Here is a 21,675-nt window from a genome sequence, read left to right as displayed (position 1 = left end):
ATGTCGACCGTCGAGGCAACGAAAATTGATGTCGACTGTCTGGTATTCTGATTGCTTATACCTTCCTATCCTATATCTTCTATTATTATTGTGAGTATTGATGGTGGTTCCAAATAAGACAAGCTGTGTGAAATACTTACCTACTAAATAAAGCTTGAGCATGATTTAAGTAGGTATATAAATAAAAATTTGTTTAGGTTTATGATAAAAATTTATTCGATAATTTCATTAAAAATAGGGTTCAAAAAGTTTTACAAAATTATTTTTACAATCAATAATTTATTACAAAATACATGTCTCTACTTTCTATTACACTTTACTTTTGTGCGCTGTTCATTTTTATTGTCTTTAAATAATAATAAAAACATTAACAATTATCTAAATCTAGTAATCTCAGAATAGATAAACACTAAAATAGGAGATTCGATGTCACCGAAACGATGCTTTGTAATTAAGTATAGCTATAAAATAGTACTTCCCGGACTTAATATTAACATTTTTGTAAAAATTCTAAAAAACATGTCTAATTTGTACAATTACTTACCTATTTAATAATCTCAGTGGGAACTAACTTAATCATATTATTACATATTTATAAAAATATCAAATACATAATATTTAATGTTAACAATAATAGTCTTATATTAAATACCTAATAATAAAAAACTTAAAGGCACCAGAGAAAGCTTCTTTCATTTAAATCTACACAAAGGCACATTATAAATCCATGAATATATTATGTACAACTTTACATAGTACTGAGGCACTTAAATCACTTAGAAATGCAAAATATGCAAATGCAATATTCTTTCATTGTACTTAAAAAATCTTGGAAGACATTCAGGAAAAGTTTGTTTACATTATAATATTAGGTATACAAAAGTTTTCTAAAATGTGTCCGTAAATGTCTTTTCGTTGACTTTATGATTACTCTAACACAATAAAATTTAGAATTTAAAATTAATCAGTCTCTTGGAGCAGAGTAAAATAGTACACAACCTGTTTCTTTTCAGATGTTATTAAAAATGTAAACAATGCGGCCTAATATTATTAATATGGATTATAATATTCTTCATGAGCAAACTCTTTATAATAATAATTGGCACAAATTTTTTAAACAGAACGGACTTAGCGAGGATGCGTGAGGACGAGTGTTCACAATGGATCGTCAGTAGGTACCCAACTACCCAATAAGATATCATAGTATTCGACATAACTCATCTAGGAAAGTAAGAAGCTTGAAAAACTGCTAATTAAAATGCTATTGGATCATCTGCAAATATTGATTCTCTTCATAAAACGAAGACAAAGAAGTTTGGAGATCGTTCACAACCATGTTGTCGCCGCCCTGCAGAGGATGTGTACTGCTTGAAACCATTTCGGAGCTCTTCCAATTTTCGCAATTCTCCACGTATTCCAGAGTTCTCTGATACGTCTCCTGACGCATAGTGTTCTGGTTTTTCTTCCTCCCATTTGAAGCTTCTATTTGGGACTGAGAAATATCCCAAACTTGAACATCAGCTTGGTTATTTTGGCTTCGCAAACTATTCATACTGCAATCAGCTTGTTGTTCCCCAGGATTTTTAGCTACTTGATTGCAATTCATTGACATTCTCGCACCGTTGATCGGTTTTTGACTTCCAGTCGACATGTTGACTGAATTCTGCACGGATTTTTGCATGTTGTGCTTGTTGAACTGATTGCCTGGATAGTCCCACTGGTTGTAAGATCTTTGATGGTTGTAATATTGGTTATTGTTCATCATGCCTTGATTGTATTGATGGTTATTCTTTGGTGGTGGTGGGCCCATTATGTTAGCTGCATTTGTAACCGAATTATAAGGAGGAGGTTGAGGATATTGCATGTTTTGGTTGTACTGTACGTTTTGCATAGGGGGGCATACATTCTGCTGTTCACAATAACTGTTCATGACACCACGGCTCATGTTTCCGCTATTATCGACACTCATGACAGAAGATCTCGACAACTGCATTGGATGCATCTGAGCATTTTGGTTTGGATAATTCATCGGCTGAACATAATTGGTCATCTGGTTATTATAAACCATGTTCTGATGATTGGATGGCATCATCGGAATCTGAGATTGATTCTGATTGTAATGTTGCATCATCTGGTATTGCTGAATATTTTGGTTTCTGATTACTTGTTGATTTTGCATAGGATAAGGTGGTGCTTGACTGTAGTTCTGGTTTTGGTATTGATTAGGAACATTGTTAAAGTTTTTGTTAGGATGCTTTGTGGGACAATTCTGACGATTGTTGTATGGAGGAGTCGCTGTCATTTGCTGAGACTGATTCATATTGACCATCATGTTAGGATTTTGGTTTTGAACTGGTTGGACGTTCATTGTCATATTAGACATGTTTTGCACCATGGGACTTGTTATAGGACTTTGAAGACCTGGATGCATCGGACTAGTCATGCCATGACTCATCGGACTTGCTATATTTTGAGCCATCGGACTAGCCATATTCATCATAGGACTAGCGATATTTTGTGAATGGGGGCTTCCTATATTGTTATGTCGAGGGCTCATCATCATATTTTGATTTGGCATCTGAGGACTCAATAGACTTTGCATGCTTTGGGGGCTCATTGCATTATGTTGTGGAGACATGACGCTCATGACGCTTTGTGGACTCATGACATTGTATATGCTTGGAGGACTCATGATGCCTTGAGGCATATGTTGTGGACTCCTCATACTCTGTGGACTCATTGAACTGTGAGGTAGACTCTGGGGGCTTAGCATGCTATGTGCTAAATTAGGACTCATGATCGTCTGAGTCATGACAATGGTTTTCGGACTCATAGCAGACTTTTGAGGTAGGGAGTTATTGACTCTCATTCTTGTAGACTGCTCGGTTTGGTTTGCCGTCATGTTTTGTAAAGATTGCAAAGGATTTTTCGTAGCTACATTACTTGTTGGAGGCTGTGAGAATTCTTGTTCACATTTTTCTGAAGTGACTTCAGGAATGACCTGTTCTTGAAGCGGAGGGTTCTTATCATCTAAAGACTTGGAGGCTAATAGAGAGCCACTATTGCCGGACATACTAACATCTAATGACCTTAAATCAACTTGAATATCACTTATGTTGAGATCACTTCCTATGGCACCTAGATTTTTGAGAAGAGAATCGTCACTCGTCGCGACATCACTGATTTTGTCACTGGAATTGTTCGTGTTTTGTATTTCACTGGATAAAATGTCTTTGGTTGTTGTATCTTTTTCTTTGCTAGCTTCTGGGTCGGGATTGGTGGAGTCCGTTTTGGCCGGTGTTACCGAGTCGGTTCCCAATATTGATTGGTTAAGATATTGCATCATTTCGTCTGGTATCACCAGCTTGTTCTCCACCATCTCTCCTTCAGCGACCTGGGAAATAAACAATAATATTAGATAATCCTACTGCCAAGTTCCTAGTACCTAATATCAAAATAATCTCTATAAATGTTAGTTAAATACGTATTAATAAGAAACTCACCCAATGTTTAGACAGTATTATTATGTATATTTTATTTATGTTGACAAAATATAAGCATGAAAAGATATATAGATATGTAATATAGTGAATATGGTTTATCGTTAATATACCAAGCAAAGATTACACTTTAAATCTGTGACTAAGATTATGTCAACTAATAAGGACATGAAAGATTAGAGTAAAATAAAAGTAAAAATACAAGTACTGATTAATTATTTACCTGTTCAAGATTGACTTCTTGATTGGGGTGATGAACCTGCGCTGTGGTGATGACTACAGTATTAGTGGAATTGGATCGAGATTCCTTATATGTAATTTCATGGTCATCCTCAGTCTTGAACGGGAAAGGAGTATCACCCTGTAAAAACCAATTCTGGGTTAGATTTTTTTTTTCTAATTATAGACTAGCGCTTGACTGCAATCAGACCTGCTGGCAAGTGATGATGTTGGCTAAGATGGAGTGCGCTTAGCTAGAAGATACCTATTCACTCTTGACTTAAATCATTTTCGGTAATATTGGAATACCCATTCCATTTTGGCCCATGTACGGCTTTGGCCGACGTACCATAAGAAAAACTGCATAAGTAGTTGATATATTTTTTTTAATTTTGAATGAATTCTTACCACATCATCATTAGTGCAAGGGTAAGGCTGGTAGCCCTGAGCTTGGTCGCTGAGGTTGGACTGCTCTGACAGCCTCCTCGCTTCTTCCTTGACTTGCACATTAGGATCCAGTTCTAAAGCCAACTCCTCGGCTCTGACTTCCGAACATGTCACACCGCGGAGCAGTACAGCCTGAAAGTGAAAAAAACCCGTTATTGTATCTATCCTATACTCGAATACGGCTTTGCTTGAGTGATATTTTTTGAAAATTGAAGAGGCTGTGGAATTTTCAAAAATTCTGAAACGCGTATTTTTAAGCCGAAAAACTACTGGACGGATTTGGCTGAAATTGGATTTGGACTGAATTGAAATTGGAATTGGATTGGAATGGAGATAGATTGTACCCTAGATTAACTCTTAGGCTACTTTTTATCCTGGAAAATCAAAGAGTTGCCGCGGGGTTTTGAAAAACGTAAATCCACGCGGACGAAGTCGCGGGCATCAGCTAGTACATAAATTACCTGATTGCCCTGTGAGGTCCTGACAGCTTGGACAGCGGCCAAAGCGGATGATGGTGGCGGCGCGTACCCAACGCATGACACTTGACTAGATCTGCAAGATTAGAATATAAAAATTTACTACCTAAACAGAGTTTAAAAATACTAATACTTAGCCTCTTAAGGTTAGGTACACTTCTTACGCGCTTCTCCAAACTAATGTATTACGCCGATCAGTCTATCATTTGTCGTTCTTTCATATCATAGTTGGCTCATCCCCTTTTGAGATCAGCCACAGTGGCGAATTCAGTCAGTAATCGAAATACACGGAGTAACGCATCATCATTGCTTGTATGTATGTAATAAAATACCTGGAAAGATATATAGGCTACTTTCTAAACAGATATAGAAAGCAGATTCCGCAAAGACTTATAGATAAATTGCTGTTTTTGTATCGACGCAATAAAGTGCAATTTAGTTCGCACAGCACTACTTATGGTCTAATATTTATAACAGACAACTCTCTTTCTATCGCCCAAACTCTTATTTCTTCTCTCTTTCTCCCCTCAGATTATATTTACAGATTATACTTAGGTAATTTCGATACGAACCTTCGACTGCTGTCAGGAGAAAGCTGATCGTATATCTGTGTGTGCTGTGAGACCAGCCGTTGTCCAGCCATGCCTGTAGTGGTGGCCACCGCGCCGGACACCACGGACGCTTGGCTACTCTTACGGGAGATGTCTGATGATCTGTGAACAAGGAATTTTTATTATTATTATTCATCGTTATCTATTAACGTTTTCGAGATTTATAAACTCATACTAGGCCTACTGTACTTATGATCTACTATGACTGTACTTGATCATCGTGATCAACCCCTCACCAGTTCACTACGGAGCACGAGTCTCCTCTCAGAATAAGAAGGGTTTAGACCATAATCTACCACACTGACCCACTGTGGATTGGCACATTCACACACCTTTGAGATGATAACTCTCAGGCATACAGGTTTCCTCACAATGTTTTCCGTCACCGTTAAAGCAAGTGATATCTAATAGTTAGAGGTGTGTGCTCGGAATTGAATTCCCGACCTCCCGAAAAGAAGGCTGACGTCCTAACCACTAGGCTACTCACCATTGTTGATTCGAGCGTCAAAACATTATTCAGTGATGAAGTAAAATGGACTTTAACCACCTTGTTTTAAAGCTCAAGTTCGTTCTTACATCTAGGTTCTACCAGCACTCCAAGCGAAACGTTGCGTAATTAAAATTGGTGGTAAACAATTTTCGACTTTAAATCAAGGACTATTGGGTCCAATTTACTGTAACACTATTGTGTGTTCGACCCCCAAATTCTATCAAAGTTGGTGAGATGTGAAATCTAATACAAAGCACGCTGTTCGTGGTGATGACTTGATGAGTGACGAAATCATGGAAACTTACCTAGCACTGTACAAACTGCTGCCGGAAGAAATTCCAGAATCCCGCCTCGTATTGGGAAGTCCAGATTTTAATTCCACAGCTACGTTTGTGCCACCAATATCCGTTCTTCCTTGAATACCACCTGAAATATAATTATATCACATTAAATTCAATTCAATATTCGATTTATTGCGATCACACGGTCGGTACATATTTGATTCTACTAATTTCGGTTAAAATCTATCTTTCATTTCTGAATTTAGGCATTACAACTGTGCCATGGTCATTTTAAAAAGTTTTGGACTTCCGTGTTAAGTTTTCATTTAAAAGGTACTGCTGCGTCGACCTGTACAAAAAACTACTCAACCGCACTGTACAGACCTGGACAAAAATCGAACAGTTCCCACGGGATTAAAAAACCTGTATCTATCGACGAGGTCCCATTAGTGCCATCTTGTTGGCAAACCTCGGCGCGTGGTTGTCCAGTTGCCCTATCACCAACAGGGGCTGTCTTACTTCTCCTACCACTTATTCTATATTCCTACCTCCACCAACATCAACTCCATGCACCGGTGGAATCAGTCTCCCCAGACCCATCTTGTTGCCGAATCTCGGCGCTTCGTGGTCAGCCCGTTGCTGTACCATCACCAACATCGCTCTTAACATAAGTGGCAGCTGTCCTATCTCCTACCACATGTTCTATGTTCTTACCTCCACCAATATCAGCTCCATGCACAGGTGGCATCAGTCTCCCCAGCCCCATCTTGTTGCCGAATCTCGGCGCGTGGTGGTGAGCTCGTGGCTCCCCTATCGCCACCATCGCTCGTAACATGAGCGGCAGCTGTCCTACTTCTCCTACCACTTCTTGTTCCACCTGATAAATAAAAAAAATTATAGCCTAGGTATACCATCAATATATGAAGGTTCGAAGCGAGAGGGGAAGCCTCTTGCATCAGACGTACAATTTGTATGACTCCCACCCAGTCAGTCGGACTTGAGAGTTCAGACATGAGTTACATTGAAATGTTTAATTACTTTTTGAAAATTTGGTGGCATTACTTAGAAATTGCAAACCTAGAATATATTGTAAAAAACTGCATATAAAGTTGATGTAATCGTCAATTACCTCGCCGTCTAATCTGAAGTAAGGAGCACCATGCTCGTCGCTGAAACCACCCAGACCAGACCCACCGAAGTCCAACTCTCCGCCACATTGTGCTGACAACTGTAACAAAACACAGTTCATTACACTAATACTACCCTCCCCTCATAAAGCAATAGTAACTCATTTTTAGATATTTCGAGTAAATTAAGAAAATGTGAAAATTGCTTTCGCGTCACCTTAAGGATAGTTAATTCTAACTATGAAGGTTTTTTGAGTTGAATTTGAAGGAGACGGCGATCATTAATAATACGTGCCAGAAAAGGATGAAAGCAAGAAGGGCGTTCCACAACTTAAGCCTGGGCCAGACTGTTTTAGTAGTTAATTTAGATTGATTAGGTATTTTATATAAAATAGGTGGATTACAACGTTTACAAAGGCAAACTCGTACCTGATGAGCCGGCGTATGCAGGCCATGGGGTAAAGGTGACGCAGGGCTCTCGCTTTTGACGGAGGCAGATGACGTGTGACCTCTGACTCCCATATTAACACCGCCTTCTTCTGAACGTGGCGAGGATCCAGCCCCACCACCACCTGATTCTGCTGAATCGTCTCCTCGACTGCATCCTGAAAATAAGAATTTCGATTATGACCATTATAGAACTTGAAGAAGCGAAGCCCAGCGGCTAAGATATCAGCCTCCGAATCAGGGTATCTGGGGTTTGATCCCGGGAACGCACCACTGATTTTTAACCGACATCGACAAGCAAAGTAGAGTTTTGGACTGTACTAATAAAATGATGTAAGATGTGGGTCTAGAATTCATTATTAAAGTAAATAATTAAAAAAAAATACTATACATCATATCATTTTATTACTATAGTCCAAGACCCTATTCAGACCATTTCAAGTGTGAACATCATAGGAAAGGAGACTTCTATGCCCGAGAATTTTCTATAATGTTAGCTCACTTGACCCCATAGTGTCAAAACTATAATAAAAAGAAGATATTGTATAAACATAATATCTCTTCAAGAAATTGTGAATACCTTTATGTTTCTTACTGGCGTAGAACTCAGCACCATGAACAGTCTTCACATGCTTACGGAGGGAAGATGGATCTGTATATCTTTTGGTACACCCTGGAGCTTTGCAAACGTATGGTTTCTGGAAAACGATCATAAAATTATTATGTTGACCTTTACCTATTTAGTCGATAGACACACAGAACTACAAAAAATAAATAAAAATCTGTTTTAGAATGTACAGGCAAAGTTCTTTCATTTGATACCCCACTTGGTATAGTTATCTTAGTTTGGAAATTTAAACACATTTTATTTTTTTTATGTGATGTAACCACAAATTCAGTTTTCGGATTTTCTCCTTTACTTGTGCTATAAGATCTACTTGCCAAATTTCATGATTCTAGGTCAACGGGAAGTACCCTATAGGTTTTCATTCGACAGACACGACAGACAGACAACAAAATGATCCTATAAGGGTTCCTGTTTTCCTGTTCAGGTACGGTACCCTAAAAAAATCAAGTTTGCTTACCTCATTACTATGTGTTCTGTTCTGATGCTTAGCGCGATCACTGGCGTTGGAGAATGCCTTCGCACAGCCAGGGTATTCACAGGTATAAGGTTTTTCTCCAGTATGACTTCGTAAATGGGTCTTCAGGTTTTCAAGCCGTGAATACGCTTTGCAGCAACCTTCAAACTGAAACGTTAAGTACCAAATTAATTTAGAATTCTACAGTGGATATCAAAACAACAATTTTTGAAAACCAACATAAAACAATATTCATCATCATCATCATCGTCTGTGAACGTGCACTGTTGGACATAGGCCTACCCTGAAGAGCGCCACCACACCCGGTCCTCAGCCTTCCTCATCCAGCCACTTCCCACCAGCCGCTTTATATCGTTGGTCCATCGAGCTGAACAATATTCGGTTAACCGAAATTCAGCTACTACCTACGGTCAATCTCAAAGGAGGCTGGTCAACGAGCAGTGGCCACAAATGCAGCTGGAAACACAGGAGTATTCTCTATTCCCTCACTTTCATAGTCCGATGGGACAGCAGTCTGACACGACCGGAGAAGGATCATGTGCAAGACCGACGGCTTTATGTTTTTTATATAAAAAAATATTTCTTTCCGAGGCAAGAAGTGTAATTTACCGTCAACTTTCCAATATCCCAACTTTGAACTGGTACTTGGAAGTTCCTTTACAGAAAACCCCTTGTTACCGACTTAGGTCTCGAACCCGGAACCTCAGCCGAATAAGCTAGCCACTAGCTCAAAAGGCTGTCGATACTATGGCAATTGGTAGGTAGGATGGTCCAGTAAATCTGTCAATGTAAAACGAGTTTTATGTCCATATACTTACGGTACATTTATGAGGTTTTTCACCAGTATGCCGTCGCATGTGCACCACAAGCATGTACTGGGCTTTGAAAGGCTTTTCATCTCTGGAGCATCCGACCCAACGGCATACGAAGGCTTTCTTACTGGCGTGGATGTGGTCTGTGTTGATATGCTTCACCAAGTCGTCTTGGGTCGGGAACTCTAATTTGCAATCAACCTGTAGCAATGAACAGCAATATTTAAATGCAAATGCAAACTGGAGTATACTCTATCCGCGGAAAGAAGTTAGTTAGTATAGCGCTTTCTCTGTTACGTAATCCCATACAAATGATAGAGACAAAAATCTCAGTTCTCATCTCAATTTTTGAAAACATGTCTGTGATTGGTTGGTGACAAAATAATTAGCGCAAACAGAGATTTTTGATTTTTGTTTGCGAACTCTTTGATTTTCCGGGATAAAAAGTAGCCTATGTCACTCTCCAGATTTTTAGCTATACCTAATACCTATCCATGCAAAAAATCACATCTGTCCGTTGCTCCGTTGCGACGTGATTGAAGGACTAAACAACAAAAAACACACTTTCGCACTTATAATGGCTAGTGGTTGAAATTATCATGCAGCAATTAAGTTGCATTTGCCGCGATAGTGTAGTATTTGAATTTTTAAATGATTTCCAATAATGTAAGGAATGCTTACCCAATGGCAGTTAGTCTCGATAAAATCTCCGGGTTCGTCCTTAGAATCTAAGCCATCGTGAACTGTGCTCTCCGCTGCCGCCGATAAGGGCTTATTGCTGTTCATATTCTCCCGGTGCGATATCAGGACCTGAGGGGACTTGCGCTGGTTCATAGCCGTTGATGCACTGAAAAAATACCAACTTCAAAATGGAATGAGGTTTGTATCGTCATGATCAACCCATTTCCGCCCCACTACTGAGTACGGGTCTCCTCTCAGAATGAGAAGGGTTTAGAGATGTTTATTTGATTAAATTAGATTACCTATATCAGAACAAAATTTTAAAAAATTACTTCGTTTGTAATATAAAAAACTACAACCAGAAAGTTTAATAAATCTATACAGAAACTTATTAACTAACATCAACAGCTTAAACTGCTGGATCTAGAAACTTGAGATTCTGCATGTCAGTTTTCTCTATATCTTAGATTCACTATGAAAGGATGTTCAAAAATTCACCCAAGTAATAACTAACCCAGGTAATAACTGTTCTTGGTTGTTGGCAGTAACTTGGGAACGACTGTTCAAAATAAATGTTTACCTATCAGCTTCCATTACACTGGTAATTTCTGGTTGCTGTGGTGGTTGCTGCATATGCTGAGGAGGTGTTCCGTCCAGACCCAGACCATTTCTGACGTCCACCGGACCACCTATCAACAACTGCGTCGGCGAGGATATATGAGATCTGGAAAAGAAAAAACAATATTATGTTATTTAAAAAAAGAAAATACATACAAGGTTTAGAAAAGTCCAAAGCAACTAAGAGTTTTTTTGCCTGATCAAATCACATACGAGTATGAGATCCTTAGAAAAAACAGAGTAAGTAATCCAAAGCTCAAGGAGTTGCGAAGCTGAAGTTCTGGGTGCTAGAATGGTGATGTTGCATCGGAAATGTGAGTGGGAGAAAAAGAGAGCAACGCAACAACTCTAAACTAATCGATAAATCCAACGAATTCAAATTCAAAATATTTTTACTCAATAAGACTTCGTAGTGTACCTATGAATGCCAGCCACGAGGTGCGCATGCGCGGCGTGGTGCGCGGCCGCCGCTGCCGCCTGCTGGTGCGCAGGATCCAACAGCACGCCGCCAGTGAGGACGCCGCTGCCACCCACCACGCCGCCGCGGGCGAGCAACTGCTGCGCCAGCGACGCGTGCGAGAGAGACAGCGCGGGGGATATTGCACCTGAAAACAGAGATAGCAGAAAAAAGTTCAGTCAAATAAGTATGAAGTGTCAACTAAGTATTTCGTAGAACAAAAAACCAGAACTGATTCCCGTAAGTCGTTATATTAAAAGTTAAACATTTTTCTTTAAACTTGGTTAATTCCTTTTGTTAAAAAGCACATAACTCCAAGAAGTTACAAGTGCCCGACCGAACGGACCTCTCGAAAATTAACAGTCGGCTATTACTAGGCTTTCAGATTGAAGTACTGGTTGCCAAACTACTATACCTACCTGCACTGAGATGTCCATAGCTGCCAGTAGACGCCGCAGACGGCGCTCTAACAGCTAAACTGGCAGGTGACGCTCGGATCACAGCAGCCAGGTCCAAGGACTCAGCAGAGTACGGACTCCAGGATACCGCCCTCTTACGGTTGGCAGACGCCCCTATCGCTCCACCAGATAACCTGAGCCGATTTTGGGACGCTATCCGGGAACCTGCAAATATATCATCATCATCAACTCTACTCTGCTCCTGGAGGCTTGTACTATGCTGATCGTGGAATAAGTATCATATCATCATAAGCCTCCGCAAATCCATATTAAGCATGGGTTTACACTCAGAATGAGAAGGTCCATAATTCTGGTATAGTATCATCATCATCTCAAGCCTTGGCTGGACCACTACTGAGAACGGGTCACGAGCATCTCCTCTCAGAACGAGAAGAGGTTAGTCTATGTCCAACCACGCTGGCCAAGTGCGGATTGGCAGACTTCTTACACCTTTTAGAACATTATGGAGAACTTTCAGGTATACAGGTTCCTCACGACGTTTTCCTTCACCGTTATAGCTGGTGATATTTATTTCTTAAAACGCGCATAGCTCCCAAAAGTTAGAAGAGCGTGCCTATCGTCCAACTTCAGATCAGGCACTGCCTGGGACCTGAATCTTTCCCGTAGGGAATGGCTTACTTTTCCTTTTTTAGCAATAGATAATTACCTATTAAAAGAAAAAGATGGTACTCTAGTTTATACCTAGAAAAACAGAATTGACGCCTAGGTGACTTGTGAGCAAATAAATTGTAAAAGTTTTACAAACCTTCTAAACTCAACTGGAACTCCTGGCTGGCCAACGTGCTGCCCGCATGTAGTTCTGGATGCAAACTTCTTGCTGCACTTAAATATTCTAAGCCTGAAACCAAATAAATCATATTTGAAATCGCGATAATCTAAATTGAAGAGAAATCTCCTTCGAACACTCCTAAGCGTTCATAATTCGTTTATAAGGATGCCCGCGACTTCGTCCGCGTGGATTTAGGTTTTTAAAGATCCCGTAGGAACTGTTTGATTTTCCGGGAAGCTACCTCGGTACCAAATTTCATACAAATCGGTTAAGCGGATGCGGTTTTAGGAGTCCCATGGGAACTCTTTGATTTTCCGGGATAAAAAGTAGCCTATGTCCGTCCCCGGATGTAAGCTAACCCTGTACCTTTCTTCGGAATCGGTTAAACTGTTGGGCCGTGAAAAGGTAGCAGACAGACAGACACACTTTCGCATTTATATATAATATTAAGTATGGATATGGATTATAGAGCGCTCACGAAATGTACACTTTCCAAAACGTGTTACTTGTACCTATAGTTTTTTGAGTTTAACTGAGAAAGATAAACATTTCAATAACCGTCCAATTGTGGACAATACCAAACTAACCGGCTCGTTTGAAAGATTAGAGCACCTCTCTCTCTCTTTCTCTCTTTTTTAGTAAACTCTCTTTCCGTGTTCTATCGCTTTTAGAACAGGGAGTTGACCTTATTCCACCCTCCTTTTGTATGTTCCACCCCAGTGTACATCAACCGTACATGAACCACTCGTTCATATCTTTTTCCTCCCTTCCCTCCCCCTTCGGCGGAGTCCGTATTATATTTCAACATAGGGATATTCAAGGGGCGGATAAAGAAATTCCTGAAAACCCAGCAACGCATTGGCGGTTCCACTGATGCTACAAAATATGTTCATGGGCGGTGGTACTCATTCAACATGAAGTGACCCGCATGCTTTTCTGCTGGCTATTTATTAGAAAAGAATATATTTTTATTTAAGTAAACTTTTACAAGTGCTTTTGAATCGTCAAAATAATTTACCAATGAAATACCAATAAAAAAAAATAGGCAAAATGTTAAATTCTAAAGTCTCTGACCTTTGTCAGGCGAGCTCTACCTAATGTAACATGGCTTAATCTAATTGGTTTGGACTGATCAAAAAGGACTATTACTTTTTCTAAGTTAGCAACTATTGAAAATATCATACCACTTTATATTATCAAATAAAAACTTGTAATTCAATACTTGGTAAGTATTTAGGTACCAACGGACTCTTCACGCATGACAAATCCGAGACCATTTAAATTCAGACACATATCAAGTTTATGTTAGTCACTCTATGCCTTAATATCTTCAGATTGAGATGTCAACAGTAGACCACTTTGAATATAAAGTGTCCACTTAGCGATACAAGTGATTAATAAGGCAGTAGACGTTTACGAGCTATTTCGCTGAATCTCGTTTGCGCTCGCTAAATTTGGCGCCGACCAAATATGCATCGGCTAATTGGGAGCCCCTAACTTTTATATATTCTAATGTCGATATTTTCTCGATCGTATGAGAATTTTTATGACTTCGGGATATGCTAAATTAAATCGTAAAGGAATTGGATAATTTCGAAATTTCAAAGAATTTTTATTCCGTGGTAAAATTTTATCGCCCTCGAGTTACCTACGGGACAATTTGGTCTGGTGTCGCAATAAATAACAATAAATTATAAGTCCCCTTCGTCGAGTTTTATTTTCATGTAGGTACAATTATAAATTACTCGGAATAGTATTGTAAGCTTGGCCCATATTAATTATCTATAAACGTGTAGAAGTTACTGATTAAATAGTTGGCGCCACTCAAATCATAACAAATCATAACATCATATTAGAAGGCGTCATTGATTGGCTGAAGTTGTTCAACATCTGATCGATAAACGTACTGTATATAAAATTCTTATAGTTTTTAGTTGATGAATTGTAGCATAATAAAGGATAATATTTGTAATCAATATATAAGATGAAAACATCTTTATTACTTAGATGATTTGTTAAACGAGCTTGATGATTTGTATATTAGTCACTAAGTTTATTCATTGTACAATTTGGATTGGCCGATAACGATAAGATAAAAAGGGGAGTGGCTAATAAACGTGGAGAGGTTACCTGTAAGAGGGGTTTTAAAACGACGACATTCGAAAATATACTAACGTAAGAGGAACAACATTTATTTGACACAAATGTAAAAGTTAATAAATTTAAATATGAAATAAAAGTATAATAATTTATCATAAAGATTGTGTTTGTGATTTCGTCAGACCTTACCCAAAAGGTCAGAAGAGGGACATCAAGAAAATATAATATTTTCTTGTCACGCTCACGACTCAGAGAAACAAGTGGAAATATACAGAGGAACGAGAAAGAAGTGGAGGTCTAGTAGACCACAGACATTTTGGAGCACAAGGCCAATATTTGGGCCTCAATATATCAAAGTACCTAGTCATGGCATCAAAGGATTTCTGGATAAACGGGTAGGATCTTTCCATGATTTTATTTTATTGATACCTATTAATGGTAATTTTTTTTTTATTTGTGTGGGTTTTCGTTTTGTTTGTTCTACATTTAGTTATCATTTTGTTAAAAAGCTTTGCCCCGAGTTGGAATGGAAATTATATAACGTTATGATACCTAGAATTACCCACATGTTTATAATTCATCTTGTATATTGGTTATACAAATGCGATCGACCTTCAAATTGTGGTTTAAATAACATTGAGGTATTTAGAAGGCTTATTTTACAATGAAAAATGAAAAATGATTATTTACAAAATACAGTCTTGTACAATTTTCCTGTGTCTGGTGGTACCCGCACTAGGTTATCCTGTATCGTGGGTACAATGGAATAGATAGTGAACATAGTGTTAAACAATATAAAAAGTGTGGTTTACTTAATGATGGGCGTTATTGTTACTTTTAAATAGTTTTCAGGATGTATCTACTATGTCCTGCCGGGGTTTTATTTCTCATTAAATGATTTCACAGGTGAATATCTCACGGAACGTGGTATTTCAATCTTCACACTTGTAATCGTGTGCCGAATTAGTTTGGTTAAGAGTTACGATAGGGATTTATTTTCACATAGTGGTTTTGTTTTACGGAAGGTGAATTTCTGGATTTAGGTTCAATCGTTTGCTGCATTCATTGTATAGATAGATGTTTTCCTTTTTCTAGCACACAGTGACGCGATATTATCACACAGCACTCATTGGGCATCTTGAATGTTGTTTTGTGAAATTATTATTTTTTGTAAACCGCTTTGGGATAAGGTAGAAAAAGTTACATGAAATAGCTTTTCGTTTTACGCCTGCCAGTGAAATAATCCGTCTCTACTTGTAATGGTTACTAAGTGATTGGGGATATAAAATGTTAATTGATAAAAATGAAGGTGATCCGTTGTAATAAAGTAATAGTGACCAGGGTTAATAAATTGAGCATTTTGAGAAATATAAATCCTAAAATAGGTGTAAAAGTAGGTTTATCTTATCTGGTTATTCTTTAACTAAATTTAAAATTATGGTAGGTAGGTAGTCAGATAGTTTTAAATACGGGGTGCATAAATAAGTGTTTTTTTTACAAAAGTGAGGAGAAATGTTTTCATTTATCTATTTTTACCACTTGAAATTTACACACTACCACACACCAGGGTTAATAAATTGAGCATTTTGAGAAATATAAATCCTAAAATGGGTGTAAAAGTAGGTTTATCTTATCTGGTTAATCTTTAACTAAATTTAAAATTATGGTAGGTAGGTAGTCAGATAGTTTTAAATACGGGGTGCATAAATAAGTGTTTTTTTTACAAAAGTGAGGAGAAATGTTTTCATTTATCTATTTTTACCACTTGAAACGCGTAATGTTTGAGTTTCAAACATAACTTTGCTGATAACAGCTCACCATGAACAACCCATGGCCGGCCCACTACTGAGCAACAAGTGTCTCCTCACAGAATGAGAAGGGTTTAGGCCGTAGTCTACCACGCTAGATAACAGCAAATTTACTTTTAATACTGGCACAATAATTTGAGTACTACGAGTAGTAGGTAGGTATAGTATAGGGGCAGCGGGGTTTTTTTTTGTTTACCTGTATTCACGCAATTAACTGTGTACTGCCGCATTTAAATGCAATATGATTTTGTTTTTATTGGATTAACATCGCTTGGCGGGTTAAATTCCTGGCAAATGTTCTATTAAAATTAGAGTAAGTTTTTTTTTAATGGTAATATACCTACAGTACTGCCCTTAGGGCAGGGCGCGATAATAAGTACCTACTACCAAAATACTATTTTCTTTGTTGTACGAAAGAAATAGGCAAATATCTTTGCACTACGCTCGCGTTTGTGGCATGACATTATCCCAGAAATATATTAAAAAAAAAAAATTCACGCTCGCTTGACTCGCTTCGCGATAGTTCAGTTTCGATATGCATTTAGTTAACGAAACTCTCAGGAAACCACGTTTGTTGTGCTCTCGAAATTGATCAGTCTGTTTGATAAAATCGAAATGCGGTGCCTTATAAATTTCGCTTAGGAGCGCCGGTAGTATCTCATGATAATATGAATATTGATCATAATTTTTTTTTTTTTTTAGGCTGATTAAGCATTGAAGGTTTTTCGGCTGGTCTGGCATTTCGCCTGATTTTATGTTTTTGCTTATTTAGCGCGTTCAGGAAAGCTTTGACAACGTTTTATAACATGAGTATATATATTTTTTTTTGTTTTAGTTACCGAAACAGAAAAATAAAGCATTAAAGATGTGGGACCGAGGGATAAATCTAGTGTGATTTTTGGTTGGATTATGAAGTTGTAGTTAGGGTATTTAAAATAGAAAGATTTCAATTGTAGGAAATGATGTAAAACATGTTGAGGATAAGTTGTGTAATAAAGTCGATAATTCACTTGTTGGATGTCACGCGATCTCATTGCGAGGAGGAATCTTTTTCTTGTCTCTTTTTTATAAATACGGTGTTCTGACGGGTTTTTATTTACGTCTCGGATTATTGAATACTTTCGGTGTTTGATTGGACGGTTAGAGGTTGCAAAAGCAATCGCCCTCTAATTAAAACATTTATTTAGGCATTAGTTCAATTTGGATTAAATCTCGCGAAAAGCCACGGTGGCTGTCTCTCGCGCGTCTTGGAAAGACATTCCTAATGCCTGTTTTTCTGAGGGAGGGATGCATTATCAAGTGAGATGAGCTGCAATGTTTGCGGCTGATTATTTTGGAAAATTTGCAATCGTGGCAAGTGGAGTAAAGTTTGACTAAACTATTTAATGAACTAAGTATATAATGGATTTGGTGAATGGTTATATTATATAACATTTTGATAAATGGATGAATTTGAAGAGTGTATGTATGTGGTTGATGCACATTTGTTTCATATTTTTACTTAAGTTATAAAGTATTACATTTGGTGAGTAGTTATTTATATTTGGTAGGGTAGGTTTGATAAACAGGTAGTTATCTTGATTAATAAGTGAGTTATCATTTTATAAATGCGTACTTTAATGTTTGATGAACTGGTATACTTGATAAATGTGCATATTTTCATACTTCAAAGACAAGTTGTACCTATTAGTTTCTTCAAGCTTTTAGTTGCTGATAATTATATTAACATTCTTTAGAGCGCATGTCCTATGGACGAAATCGTTTATACATACTTTCACTGTTTGAAATGTTACAATCATAAAGATATAGTTATGACTAGAGGGGGTCATAGCTTGTTGCCGCTCTTGTACATCCATGTGTCAACTAGGTATTGTTATCTCAGTATATTTCAGGGAACCTCCGTTCGGGTGAAAGCGATAGCTGTTGGATAAATGCTTGTTGGGTTATCAGAAGACCGTGTAGTCTTCGATGAGGTTACTTGTAAATATTATAGCGAAATAGTAAGTTTAAAAATAGAATGAGGCTAAACTAAAAAAATGAGACAAAGATAAAAATAATAACTTATAGCATTGAAACAGCATAAAGTGAAATAGTAACTTACAAACTATACATACATATTTACGAATTATGTAGATAGATATAGTATTACTGGATTACGTATATCAAATAAGAATACTGTCAGCTCATGTTTTGTTTTCGGCGTGGTAATTTTACGCTTAAAACTCATAAGAGATATCATGAGGTTCGCTTTCTGTAAAAGTTATTAGCTTTAACAGTTAATTGATTTATTACATTATTTATTTATTATACACTCAACAAGTAAAAGTATTTTGTTTTGACAAAATCCAAAGAAGTACCTATTGGATTAATAAGGCAAGGTACGAAGCATTGGCTGGATTTTACAACATTTAAAGTTTCCTGTTCATTTTTATCATTGAGTTAATTTGAGGCGGAAGGATCCTCTTGAAAATTTTTAAGATTAAGTTATTAGTAAGAAAGTATATTTTGCTTAGGTTAGTTTAAAATGTACAGCCGGTAATTTAAAAAAAAAATATATATATATTTAATTTTACATAATAGGTGAAGCTGGTTGATGCACCAAAAATCGAATTATCATAGGAATTTAATTAAGCTAACATTTTTATTTATTATCAACTTCAAATATACAGTAGCAAACTGATTAGTTGGAATACATGCAGTGATTGGAATATTTAAGTTCCGATAGAAGAATCTATATCGTGGCTTGTTCCTTTATGGACAAGAATATTTTTTTTGACTCGTGGGACCACTTACACAAAATATCAACGTTCGGTTTGGAGGTCTTCCATGGCTATTCCTACAGTTCCATGACGTATTGAAGAGGTTAACACTTTGTCGCTCATCACATCAACCAGCACGGCATTTGGGTATGATGGATGGATGTAGATAGGTATACATTTGATGGGGGGGGGGGTTTAGTGGTTTGTATCAATAGGAACCAGGGGTTGAATGAGGAAGGCTGAGGACAGTACGTGTGGTGCTTACTAGGGAAGGTTTATGTTCAACAGTGACCTTATGATGATGACGATGTAGATGACGATGATGATGATGATGGACGTACGAGGATGAATCTTTTACGAAACGAATAAAGGAACATCGAACAGATGCGGGTCATTACGGTTAACATATAAAATAATGTATAAGGTACCTACTTTCTTCTAATCTTTATGATCGATCAGCTTGTGATAGAGATCTTGATGTCGTAGAGAATAGAGATGTATCGAACGGAATATTTAGTTCATTTTTTTTCCTGCTATTACGTTGATATCGCTTTTCTCTATGAAAAGGAATTAATGATAAACTAATAGGTATCATTCGGCGGCGAGTCGCGACTGTGTCGTTCCCAGGGTCGAATTTGGTAGTTCTGCTTATGTTACTCGAAACGACAAAGTACGCCATATGGTGCATATTATGGCTAAAATAAAATATATAAGTATCATGTGAAATTATAAATCAAAGATTCTTTTTGCATGTAGATATTATATGGTTAAGAGGCACAAGTGACGCAACTACTGTACCCTGGCGTTTGTTTAACATTGTCCATTAGTACTTCAGAATGTGGATTTTGCTAGGAAAAAAAAAAAAAAAAACAATAGGTAATTGTAAGGAATATGGGAAGCGTAATCTGCATTAAAAGAAAAAGTTTGAATTGGAAGCAACCAGGCATAGAATTTTCATACATCCGTAATCACGTTCCTTTCAACTCTCTATCTATCACGGTTCACGATACGCCGTTCACGGTTCAGGCCGTGACGCACGTGCAGACGGACAGACGGACGGAGAGCAGAGGTTTAGAAAATAGGGTCTCGTAGGCACCCTTCGAGGGGTACGGAACTGGAGAAAACTAAATTATAATAATGATAATAGGTTGATAATGACGGGTTACCTGGGAGAGATCACTTTAGTGATAAGGTCGCCCTTTGCATTTCTAAAATTGTATCATTTATTATCTTTGTATTTTTTGTGCAATAAAGCTGTTTAAATAAATAAATAAATAAATAGGTTTTCTAGGTTACCAAGTAAAATTACTTCTCTTAGGTCGGATTGTATTATGATGGATGCTTATGAAACAAAATTAAATGAACGGTCTACTCAAAGTGTTTTATGTTTGCAGGATCCAAGGATGTTGGAAATGAACAAATGAGGGAAAGGAAGACCCAAAACTAGGTATGGGTCAGGGACACAAAGTCCCAAGGAAGGAAAGGACGAAAAAGAAAGCCCCGAGGTTACGGGCTATGGACAAAAAGTCCTATAGGAGGAAGGAGGTGGACCCTAGGATAAGGGTCATTAAAAATTTGGATCTGGAGGGAAAGGACCCTAGGATAAGGGTCATTAAAAATTTGGATCTGGAGGGAAAGGACCCTAGGATAAGGGTCATTAAAAATTTGGATCTGGAGGGAAATAAGGACAATCATATATGTATCCCGGTAGAAGAGAGACGCGCCAAAGCTCGGAATCCGCGATTTTCCAATAAGAAGGGAAGAAGAAAATATGTGCGTAAAACTATTGCGTTGAAAGTGTATGAAAATGTTTTGTGATTTAAATCGAGAACTGGCGGCGATTAACTTTAAGTTTAGAGAGTTTATTTTATCAAAAGGACAAGAAGTTCACTTACACATATTCATATTAAGAATCGCTCCCGATTCTAAATATAAATATAGAAGAAAACATAAGCTTTAAAGGTATGGTGACTATACAATAATATAAAAAGTCAAAACACGTTATATTCGTTAACAAACTATACCTACATCTAGCTAAGATATCTATGGTGTTTGACACTGTTTGATTAAACTTTAAACTTTGTAAAAGATTTTTCCTCCAGTATGAGTTTCGGCAAGTACATTATGTAGTAGAGCTAGGTAGTTTACATACCATAATTAGTCCTAGCTTTATGTAATTGTAGCATAATAGGTATGTTCGTTTTGTGTACCATATTTATGAGATTTAGCTTTAAAGTGATGCGTGTATGTACGGACTTTAATAGTATTTTCCTAACAAATAGACATATTTTGAATTTGTATAATTGACTTATATAATATAGTTCATCAGTTTTCTTATATAATTCTTTAGTGGGAAGGAGAGTCTAGTTGGAACAGAACTTTTAACAATTTATTTTGAGATACTTGAAACCCTTTAAAGTAGTTTTTAGTAATTAGTTTTACATGCTCATCCCCAAATCTCTATTGAGTGTTCCTGTAAAATATTGGCTTG

The 21,675-nt window shown here is 37.5% G+C and overlaps 1 protein-coding gene across 2 annotated transcripts in view; it reads right to left on the bottom strand.

Moving 5' to 3' along the window:
- Positions 1 to 347: 347 nt before the first annotated feature.
- Positions 348 to 21,675, bottom strand: part of LOC123877245 (transcriptional activator cubitus interruptus) — a 156,979-nt gene continuing 135,651 nt past the window's right edge. For both annotated transcript variants that reach the window (XM_045923798.1, XM_045923799.1), the window contains 17 exons: positions 12,494 to 12,586; positions 11,689 to 11,892; positions 11,231 to 11,417; positions 10,775 to 10,918; positions 10,195 to 10,360; positions 9,520 to 9,714; positions 8,684 to 8,848; positions 8,179 to 8,296; positions 7,581 to 7,756; positions 7,154 to 7,252; positions 6,739 to 6,901; positions 6,049 to 6,169; positions 5,215 to 5,355; positions 4,628 to 4,718; positions 4,128 to 4,298; positions 3,724 to 3,861; positions 348 to 3,394 (listed from right to left, as the gene is read on the bottom strand). In XM_045923798.1, coding sequence (XP_045779754.1) covers positions 1,262 to 3,394; positions 3,724 to 3,861; positions 4,128 to 4,298; positions 4,628 to 4,718; positions 5,215 to 5,355; positions 6,049 to 6,169; positions 6,739 to 6,901; positions 7,154 to 7,252; positions 7,581 to 7,756; positions 8,179 to 8,296; positions 8,684 to 8,848; positions 9,520 to 9,714; positions 10,195 to 10,360; positions 10,775 to 10,918; positions 11,231 to 11,417; positions 11,689 to 11,892; positions 12,494 to 12,586 — 4,505 coding nt within the window. In that variant the 3' untranslated portion in view covers positions 348 to 1,261. The remainder of the gene's footprint in view (positions 3,395 to 3,723; positions 3,862 to 4,127; positions 4,299 to 4,627; positions 4,719 to 5,214; positions 5,356 to 6,048; positions 6,170 to 6,738; positions 6,902 to 7,153; positions 7,253 to 7,580; positions 7,757 to 8,178; positions 8,297 to 8,683; positions 8,849 to 9,519; positions 9,715 to 10,194; positions 10,361 to 10,774; positions 10,919 to 11,230; positions 11,418 to 11,688; positions 11,893 to 12,493; positions 12,587 to 21,675) is intronic.

This window comes from Maniola jurtina, chromosome 23 (genome assembly GCF_905333055.1).
Source record: "Maniola jurtina chromosome 23, ilManJurt1.1, whole genome shotgun sequence".
Classification (NCBI taxonomy): Eukaryota; Metazoa; Arthropoda; class Insecta; order Lepidoptera; family Nymphalidae; genus Maniola; species Maniola jurtina.
Note: the sequence above shows the minus strand (reverse complement) of the source record. Positions and strands in the feature narration are given on the sequence as shown.